We start from the raw sequence: 10,552 nt of genomic DNA, 5'->3' as shown, positions 1-10,552 counted from the left end.
GTATTGGGCTGGCCCTGCTGCCACCGCACCAGTTGCTGATGCAGGCCAGGCCTGGCCAATGGACACAAGAGCTAAGTGAAGCCTCAGAGGCACCATACTGTCAGACAATAAGAGATGGGCATTTTCTTCCTGTCTTGCTCAAAGTATCAGGTTGGCCACTATGAGAAGTAGGCTATTGGACTATGTAGGTCTGAGTTGGCAGGAGTGGTCTTGACCTTTCTTTTCTTTACTTTCTTGCCTTGCAGCTGTGAAATGTTCTCACCTGAATGCCTGAAGGAGAAAGGAATTGAGCTCCCCACCCATTTTGACAAGGTGGGTCTTAAGAAGATGATAGATGGTAGGTAGGTAGGTAGGTAGGTAGGTAGAAGAAGACAAAGAGTTTGGATTTGATATCCCACTTTATCACTACCCGAAGGAGTCTCAAAGCGGCTAACATTCTCCTTTCCCTTCCTCCCCAACAAACACTCTGTGAGGTGAGCGGGGCTGAGAGACTTCAGAGAAGTGTGAGTTGCCCAAGGTCACCCAGCAGCTGCATGTGGAGGAGCGGGGAAGTGAACCCCGTTCACCAGATTACGAGTCCACCGCTCTTAACCACTACACCACACACACTGTCTCTAGGTAGGTGTAGGTATAGGTGGGTGGGTCCCCACAAGGCAAGACACAGTGATAACAGCAAGAACCTTTATTGAACCTTTTTATTGAACAAACAGGACTGGACAACAGGGGCAAAGCAACTGCTTATAGACATTTCTGAAGGCCTGGGCCACTCCCACTCCCAACGTGATTGGCTGTCCGAACTTCCAAGCTGTGAATCATAAGTCAGAGTTTAAGGGCCAGTGGCAGAGACCCAAATCCTGAAATGTCCTGTGATTGGATATCATGTATTGAATCAGAACACAGGGGCTCAGAATCCATAGTCCAGACTCAAGCTCAGGCAAACACAAACCACTGAATACATAACAGATTAGATAGATGATAGATAGATAGATGATAGATAGATAGATAGATAGATAGATAGATGATAGATAGATGATAGATAGATAGATAGATAGATAGATAGATGATAGATAGATAGATAGATAGATAGATAGATAGATATAGATAGATTAGATAGATAGATAGATAGATAGATAGATATAGATTAGATAGATAGATAGATAGATAGATAGATAGATAGATGATAGATAGATGATGATAGATAGATAGATATAGATAGATAGATAGATAGATGATAGATAGATAGATGATAGATAGATAGATAGATGATAGATAGATAGATAGATAGATAGATAGATAGATAGATAGATAGATGATAGATACACTTCTCCTCCCTGCGAACACAAATGAATGGCTGGAGGCAGTTGCGGAGGAACCCTCTCCGGCACCTGGGACAGGGCAGACTGTATGGAGTGCACATGTGCAGCATCCCGTACGGTCGCTGTGCGAGAGGCAGCCAGTGTGGATGGCGTGCAAGCAGCGCCCATGGCTGCTCTACAGCTGGGGAGAGGCAGGAGCCATCTTGTCACTAATGAGGGTGTGGGAGAGATATAAAGATCTAATAGAACAAAAAAACACCCTGGTGGACAAAAAATAGAACAAAAGACAGTGGCTGGGGAACAGTGGCGCAGCGTGGGTTGTCAGCACCCGGGGCAAGGCAAGTAATTTGCGCCCCCTAACCCATGGATTTGTGCCCCCTAACCCGTGGATTTGTGCCCCCTAACCCGTGGATTTGCGCCCCCTAACCCTAACCCCCAGATGTTGCGCCCAGTGCGGCCGGCCCCCCCTGCACTCCCCACACTACGCCACTGCTGCGGAAGCCCAACCACATGGGCGGAGTATAAATAATAAATTATTATTATAATTATTACTTCACCAATTGAAGCTTCATTACTTAAACCGCTTGGCAAAAAAGGGAAGTGGCCTACCTATAGAGATTTGCTGAAGGATCAAGAAGGAAATTAAAAGATTATGAGGAAATAAAAGATCGTTTTCAGAGTTGGTTACACTATAGACAATTACATGAGATGTACAAGGAAGACAACAAGAAAGGGTTTAGTTATACAACTTCTAGATTTCAAAAGGAAGTTATAGAAGAAGAAGTGAAGCTGCTGAAGAAAGCGTATACAGTGGTACCTCAGGTTACATACGCTTCAGGTTACAGACTCCGCTAACCCAGAAATAGTACCTCAGGTTAAGAACTTTGCTTCAGGATGAGTACAGAGGCCCCATTAGCTAAAGTTCTCAGGTTAAGAACAGTTTTAGGTTAAAAATGGATCTCCAGAACGAATTAAGTTCTTAACCCGAGGTACCACTGTAGTATCTTGCTAGAATGGGAAACAAAAGATGAGGAGGTCAAATTAGCCATGATCAAATGGGTACAATATATAGGACATAATATACAATTTGAGGAGTGGGGGAAACTGAGGAAAATAGTTTTAAAATTTGCAGACTGTTCTCTTTTGAAAGAAAACTATATGAAAATGATGTATAGATGGTATAGAACACCAGTACAGATAGCAAAAATGTATAAAACTGGGTCAAACACATGTTGGAAATGTAAAGAAAAAGAAGGGACTTTTTATCATATGTGGTGGGAATGCAGAGAAGTTTAAAAAAATGGGAAATGATATATAATGAATTGAAAAAAATGTTTAATTTGACATTTGTAAAAAAAAGCAGAAACATTTTAGTTAGCGATTGTAGGACAAGACCTGCCAAGAAAAATAAAGAACTTATTTATGTATGCTACAGCAGCGGCAAGAGTCTTGTTAGCACAAGGATGGAAGAATGAGGAAATCCCAACGAAAGAACAGTGGCAAGAAAAATTGATAAGCTATGCGGAATTGGCCAAATTGACATATAAACTGCGTGAAAAGGACAACAGTGACGTCAAGGGAGAATGGAAACTTTTTACAAATTACTTAAAAAGTCAACAAAATTATTTGGACTCCTTGACAGGTTTTGAATAAACACCCACACATTTATTAGTTGAACACAGGACAGATAAGGCAAGGATATGTACAATTTTATAATATGCAGAGAACAAAATGTGCAAAGAAATCAGAGAGGGGAGCTGAGGGAAGTCCTTGGTGGGAGGGAAGGGGGGGAAATAATGTGATTGATTATGTGGACTGATATTTTGTTATGCCGAAATTGCTTAATAAAAATACTTTTTTAAAAACAACAACAAAATGACAATGGGTGATGCTCTCCTGCAGGTTAGCCTTCGATATCAGCAGGCTCACGACGAACAAGTAGGTGGAACTATGGCGTCCCAGCACTCTCACCTGCTCGGGGCTTTGCAGCAGTTATCGGGTCTGGACAAGCTGTGGGAGAGGCTAAAGTCCGACCTTCCGTGTAAGCAGAAGCTGGGCGAGCTGGAAACACGGCAGAAGACCTTGGAGAACATTGTCTCGGTTTTGAGTCGGGAGCTGGGCAGGAGAGAGGAGGCCCCTGCAAATGCCCTCGGAGAAGCCATGGCCAGGATCCTGTACCTGGAGGAGAAGGTAGGAGACAGCCTCATGCAGCTTGGAAAGACTAGGATTCACTCCCAGGAAACACTGGAGAAGGAACAGGGAGCCTATGGGCCTGTAGATTTTCTTGGGCTATGACTCCCCTGTTCCCTGACCACTGGCTATGCTGGTGCAAACTGGAATATGGCCATATCTGGAAGGATGCACCCGTCCCCACAACAGACCTTCTGCAATGTTATTTAGCATTTGTTTTGTTTTGTTTAAAATTTGTTTAATCATTTTCTCAATACAAACAACAACCGCAAAAGACACATACAACAAAAACCATAATAACACTAATAACACAATTTGACATTTCAGATTTGAATACATTGATATACCTATGACTACACCTTTTTAACAATATTTTTCCACCTCCCCCCCCACTTCCCACCACTATCCGCCTTATCGCTTAAATATTCCTTAAGGATTCCTTCACATTTATCCAGTCTTAATTTGCGTCGACATGCGATTCGTTCGTATGTAGCTAATCTGTCCATATTATCAATCCGTGTGCTCAATGGAATCTTTTTGCGGCTCTTCCAGTTCATCAAAACAAGTTTATTTTTGCTTCTAATATAGCATGGTACATCCATTGTTATATAGCATTTGTTGGCATCCATCTGTCTTAGGAGACAATGGAGTGCATCTACGGGGGTGAAGGCAAACGGCTGTGTTAGCAAAGTGACCTTTTCGGAACGCAAACCTGGGCAGTGTGTATGGAGGTCCTGGGCTGGCCCGATGACAAGTCCCTGCTCTCAGCCTCGCTGATGTGGTCCAAAGGAAAGAAGAGCAAGAGTTTTGGCACCAGCTGGGCTGCAGGAGTTGCCAAAATGAGGCGTACAAGGCACATATTCAACCACCTTAGGGACTCCATTCCAGATTTGTGTAGGGTTTATTCCTTAGCATTTATAAGGGCACTACTGGAACACTCAAAGCAGCTCCGCTACATCAGCAGGCTGAGGAGCCTTATCTTCCCATGCCTGGAGGGTCAAATTTGACAGGTGGGTGGGGCTGCCCACCTGTCAATCACCTTGCACTTAGTGGTAACAGGTGACACTGTGCTTTGAAGTCCTTTTGCAAACACTCTTATGCTGCTATTTAAACGTCCGGTTTCCAGAAATTTATAGAGTAGCGCAGGGCTATTATTATTATTACTATTTTGCAAAACACTGGTCCAGATGAAACAATGATATGACTGCATTAGGCAGCTTCCTCCATTCCTCCGTTACTGAAGGTATGAATAATTTGATGCAAAAGACTTGGAGGAAGAGCTTTGAGCTCAGTGACAGAGCACAAATTTTGCCCACCACCTCTAGTTAGGGCTAGAGAACTGCTGCCAGTCTGCTGTTTTTGGACTGCAGTTCCCATCATCCCTGACCACTGGTCCTGCTAGCTAGGGATGATGGGAGTTGTAGTCCATAAACAGCTGGAGACCCAAGTTTGGGAAACCCTGGTGTAGACAATACTGAGATGGTTGGAGGCAGCTCCTCTCATGTCCCTACGAGCATTTTTGCTTTATGTTCTGTTCACCTCACACTCAAACAGACGGCAGCTTCCTCACAATACTCCGTTCATTTCCTTCCAGGTGCAACAACAAGACTCCCTCTTGACCCTGAAGGATGTGATGATCAGCAACTTAGCATCCCGCCTCCAAGTCTTGGAGCAAACCACGTACGACGGGTGTTTCTTTTGGAAAGTCCCCGAGATGGGACTCAGACTGCAGGAGGTGCAAACAGGAAACAGGCCTGCCCTGTATTCCCCTAGTGAGTTGACCTGAAAGCGCGAGGAGGAAAGAAATGCAAAGGGGGGTTCTGGTTTTGTAAGAACGTTCCCTGTGAAGAGGGGGCAGTTTTAAAACTGTGGTGTAGTGGTTGAGAGCGGTAGACTCGTAATCTGGTGAACTGGGTTCGATTCCTCACTTCTCCACATGCTGCTGGGTGACCTTGGGCCAGTCACACTTCTCTGAAGTCTCTCAGCCCCACAGAGTGTTTGTATCAAATCCAAACTCTTCTTCTTCTTCAACCACTCTGGGAACTGTATCTCTGGGAGAATAGGGGTTCCCCAACAACACCCAGGACCCTTAACAAAACTACAACTCCCAGAATCCTATGGGGCAAGCCATGACTGTGGTGTGAAGAAGAAGAGGAGGAGTTTGGATTTGATATCCCGCTTTATCACTCCCCTTCAGGAGTCTCAAAGCGGCTAACATTCTCCTTTCCCTTCCTCCCCCACAACAAACACTCTGTGAGGTGAGTGAGGCTGAGAGACTTCAGAGAAGTGTGACTGGCCCAAAGTCACCCAGCAGCTGCATGTGGAGGAGCGGGGAAGCGAACCCAGTTCACCAGATTACGAGTCTACCGCTCTTAACCACTACACCACACTGGCTCTCAACATGAACATGGCCTTGATGTTAATAATAATAATAATAATAATAATAATAATAATAATAACAACAACAACAATTTTATTTATATCTCGCCCTCCCCAGCCGAAGCCGGGCTCAGAGCGGCTAACAACAGTAAAATAATACAACATTCTCAAATACAACTTGGGAGATGCAAGGAAGGGATGTGAGTCAGCACCAATGGTGCCTCTCCATCTCCAGCCCAGCTTGGGACAAACCAAGTTTATCCACTCAGGTGCCATTACCCTGTCAGTTTGCATTTCTTAGTACAGAAAGTATTGATCTGATGTGTAGAGATCTTTCCTATTCTACTTAATTCAAGAGGGTTCTGGAAGCTTCTTTGTGTGAAAGAAACAAGCCGAAGGCTCGTGATGTTTGAGTTATTATTTCAGAGAAGCTGAGTACAGCTGGCCTAAACAGGTTCTCTTATCTCTTTCAATAAAGGTCATGCTGACTATAAAAATAGGCCAGAAGGAGCCTGGGTTTCACTTTCTCTTTCTCTCTCTCTTCCTTCTGGTGCATAGCATGCTTAGTGTTAAGGTTTAGACCTATTATAAGTTACTGTAAGTTTAAGTTAAATCTGCTGCAACTGGATTTCTTATGGGCAGTGCCAATTCTGAACGTTTTGGATTTGTGACCATTATGCTCATTTGCCTTCAGTAAAGCTCTGCTGGCTGAAATATACAGTGGTACCTCAGGTTAAGTACTTAATTCCTTTCGGAGGTCCGTTCTTAACCTGAAACTGTTCTTAACCTGAAGCACCACTTTAGCTAATGGGGCCTCCTGCTGCCGCTGCGCCGCCAGAGCACGATTTCTGTTCTCATCCTGAAGCAAAGTTCTTAACCTGAAGCACTATTTCTGGGTTAGCGGAGTCTGTAACCTGAAGTGTATGTAACCTGAAACATATGTAACCTGAAGCGTATGTAACCCAAGGTACCACTGTAATTGCCTCTGGTCTACAGTCATACCTCGGGTTGAAGTTGCTTCAGGTTGAGCGTTTTCTGGTTGCACTCCATGGCGACCCGGAAGTAACGGAATGCATTACTTCTGGGTTTCGCCGCTCACGTATGCGCAGACGCTCAAAATGATGTCGCGCGCATGCACAGAAGCGGCAAATCGCGACCCGCGGACGCGGACGCACAGACATGGGTTGCGTTTGCTTCAGGATGTGAACGGTACTCCGGAACGGATCCCGTTCGCATCCAGAGGTACCACTGTATTTGGGGGGAACCCTGCAACGTGTTTCAGTTTTTACTCTGCCAACGATACGCATTGGAATTTGCTCTGGATCAATATTGAGTAGACTTTCAATGACAGACCCATCTTTTTGATGCCACCTGTTTCCTTCCCTTTTGCCCCCAAAGCGTTTTACACCAGTCGCTACGGTTACAAACTCTGCCTCAAGCTGTTCCTGAACGGAGACGGGGCAGGAGCAGGCAGCCACCTCTCGCTTTTCCTCGTTCTGATGAGAGGAGAACATGACTTCCATCTCAAGTGGCCTTTCCGGCACAAGGTACGAGGGCTTTTGTGCTTGGGGTATAAAGGTAAAGTAAAGGGACCCCTGACCATTAGGTCCAGTCGTGACCGACTTTGGGGTTGCGGCGCTGATCTCGCTTTACTGGCCGAGGGAGCTGGCGTACAGCTTCTGGGTCATGTGGCCAGCATGACTAAGCCACTTCTGGCGAACCAGAGCAGCGCACGGAAACACCGTTTACCTTCCCGCCTATTTATCTACTTGCACTTTGAGGTGCTTTCGAACTGCTAGGTTGGCAGGAGCAGGGACCGAGCAACGGGAGCTCACCCCGTTGTGGAGATTCGAACCACCGACCTTCTGATCGGCAAGTCCTAGGCTCTGTGGTTTAACCCACAGCGCCACATGGTCCCACTAGGGGTATAGGAGAGTCGAATAAGAACCATAAGGCAGTGGTGTGGAGCCTGTAACCTTCCAAGCATTGCTAGACTCCAGTTCCCATCATCCCTGACTAGCTGGAGCTGAGGGGAGTTGCTATAACAAAACTAAACAAAACAAATACCCTATGGAAAAAAGCGTATTCAAAATTTCCTGCTCTCTGCTGCCATCTGGTGTTGCATATTTGTAGCACATCAAATCATTGTTTCTTTTCTAATGTTGCTGCGTTTTTAGAGCAGGATCTGAAATCTTTTCCTTGAAGCTGGATTTGGTTTTATTCTGGATTGTTCCACTTGATGTTTCAATGTTTTTGCAAACCGCTTTGAGATTCCCCCCCCCCCCAAAAAAATATAAAGCGGTATGATAATAATAATAATAAAAACTCCATGGAAGACGGTGCCTAGACATGCCGTTGTGGTTTAAGGTTCCATTTGACAATGAGCTGATATATATCTAACACTGCCAACGACGTATGAAAGGCCACTCGGAAGCTGTGATGGTTACAATTGATTTGAGATTTGCAATTGAGAGACATGCCTTCTTTTGCCCTCTCCCCCCCCCCCCAGGTCACCTTCACTCTCCTAGATCAAGTCAACAAGCGGCACATCTCCACCTCCTTCCGCCCCTTGGAGACCTCGTCCTCCTTCCAGCGCCCCATGAGCGAAGCCAACGTGGCCAGCGGCCTGCCCGAATTCTGCCCCTTGAACTTGCTCCACGCCCCGGGGGCTACCTATATCCATAACGACACATTAGCCATTCAAGCTGTGATAGACACAAAGGCTTAGACTTCAGGCGACGTTCGCCCTTCCTACCATATATGGCTGCTGCTCTGAGAGGCCGAGGTGGCAAGTTTCCAAAGGGAACTCTGCCCAAAGGGACCCTTTGCTGCATTCTCCACAGTCTCTTCTCAAACAGGGTGCGACTGGAAAAAGAAAAAAAAAAGGAAACCTTTGGAAGCTTCCCTTGTCCCCCCAAAACGCTAGCAAGACAGGGCAGCGAGCACTCTGTGCTATCCGAAGAAGTAAATTCAGCACCCAAAACATGGCAGGTTCTATAAACTTAGTAATTTATTCCAAAAGCTAAGTAGCGCTTTCGTGTAAAATCCAGGCTGTTACGGCACGGATGAAAGGTGTGAACTTAAAAAAAAAAAAAAAGTTTCTGCCTTAATTCTAGTATCTCAAAAGGTAAAGCTTCCCCCCTCCCTGTGGCACCATGCCAAGACTGCACCTGTTGGTTTTCCGCCTGCTGTACCTAAAACCAGCGACCCACCAAGCTGGTGTTGTGCCCTGCCGGTGGTCTGATAGGCCTTCAATGTTGTTGTTCTCTTCTCCCTTGCCTTCTTAGGACTGCAAGGTCAGGGAGGTTGTCAAGTTACCCGAAAAGACCACAATACACGATGGTCTCCTTGGATGCGCAGCGTAGCACCATCAGTCTTGTTTGTAGGCGCCCAGAACTTTTGGCCATTAAAGTATTGAGATATGAGGTCTACTTCCCTTGTATTATGGTGGGTGGGATTTGTGCTTTTTATAAGTATGGATGGGTGAGCATTTGTAGGGTTTTTTTTGTTTTCGTTTTCCCAACTGGCTTTGATGCGTTTCGCCGTTATTTGTATCTAAATTCGTAATTGCTCTGGAACCTAAATTCGTAATTGCTCTGGAACACATTTGTGTGACACGCAATGGGATAATGATCATAATAATGATCACAAAGACTGCAAAAGATGCGCTGCAGTCATGACGCGCTAAGAACAGAACCCAACGCTTAGACTTGATTTCTTCGGAACTGAGTGAAGATGGCGGCTGCCAGCCGCGAAAAGACCTTTGGATTGATGCGGCAGAAACACCAGCGTGTGAGGAGATGCTGCGAACTTATAGAATGTAGCGTTCCCAAAGCAAGGAAGGATTGGACTCTGATTAATAAAATACACACGAGGCTTGACCAGCAAGACTCTGGGAGGAGTGCGTATAATAATACTAATTCTCTCCCACCCTCGTTTTATTCACAAAAGAACTTGTTACAGAGTGTTTGTAAGAACCGATCAGATTTCCTCTGAGCATTTCAAAAAAACACACGTGGGGACAAAGTTAAAAGTTAAAACTACAAAGAGCTAATCTGAGCATGCATAGTAGTCCAGAGTAAATAAAATACCGTAATTTTCGCTCTATAACACACAGATTTTTTCTCCTAAAAAGTAAGGGGAAATGTCTGTGCGTGTTATTGAGCGAATGTGTGGTCCCTGGAGCTGACTCACCGGAGCGCAGGGGCAAAAATAGGCAAAAATCAGGTAAAAATAAGATTGGGTGGGCGGGTGGAGGGAAGGCGGAAGCTGCTGCTTTCCTGCATTCTGCCTCGGGGTCTTACTGCCCACCCGCTTCTGTTGCTGCCTTTGCTCAAACTCAACAAAGAGCAGGGAATCCCCTGCCCTCCTGGCAAGCAGAGGGTTAAGGAAAGGATCGAGTCCTTCCTTCTAATTCTTTCCTAGTCACACTGCGTGCCTGCCACCTCCTCCTCTCCGTGCTCTAGGGACTCGCAGGCAGCCAAAAAACATGCAGGTGGGAGAGAGAGAGAGTGGGCTGGCTTGGGGTGGGACTTTTGCCTTCCTTTCCCCCCCACCCCCGTTAAACCCCTCCCCTGCATTCTTAGCCAGCTGCTTCTCCGCACACCCCTCTTGTGCTCCTTGTCCCTTCTGTGTTTTTCCTTCCCTCCCCATTTAAAACGTGGTGA

At 45.7% G+C, this 10,552-nt stretch overlaps 1 protein-coding gene across 1 annotated transcript; it reads left to right on the top strand.

The window, feature by feature from the left end:
* Positions 1-207: 207 nt before the first annotated feature.
* Positions 208-9,637, top strand: LOC114592029 (TNF receptor-associated factor 1-like). Its single transcript, XM_028719843.2, has 5 exons — positions 208-312; positions 3,219-3,506; positions 5,101-5,278; positions 7,284-7,432; positions 8,395-9,637. The coding sequence occupies exons 1-5, from the start codon at positions 253-255 to the stop codon at positions 8,611-8,613; spliced, it is 894 nt and encodes a 297-aa protein (XP_028575676.2). The 5' UTR covers positions 208-252; the 3' UTR covers positions 8,614-9,637.
* The last annotated feature ends 915 nt before the right edge of the window (positions 9,638-10,552 follow it).

Source organism: Podarcis muralis, chromosome 2 (assembly GCF_964188315.1).
Source record: "Podarcis muralis chromosome 2, rPodMur119.hap1.1, whole genome shotgun sequence".
Taxonomy (NCBI): domain Eukaryota; kingdom Metazoa; phylum Chordata; class Lepidosauria; order Squamata; family Lacertidae; genus Podarcis; species Podarcis muralis.
Note: the sequence above shows the minus strand (reverse complement) of the source record. Positions and strands in the feature narration are given on the sequence as shown.

Bases quoted from the DNA above. Each gene is read 5' to 3' on its own strand.
- LOC114592029 (XM_028719843.2), top strand. From the start codon at position 253: ATGTTCTCACCTGAATGCCTGAAGGAGAAAGGAATTGAGCTCCCCACC. The intron at 5,279-7,283 runs GTGAGTTGACCT...TTGCCCCCAAAG, and splicing joins GCCTGCCCTGTATTCCCCTA to CGTTTTACACCAGTCGCTAC. The intron at 7,433-8,394 runs GTACGAGGGCTT...CCCCCCCCCCAG, and splicing joins AGTGGCCTTTCCGGCACAAG to GTCACCTTCACTCTCCTAGA.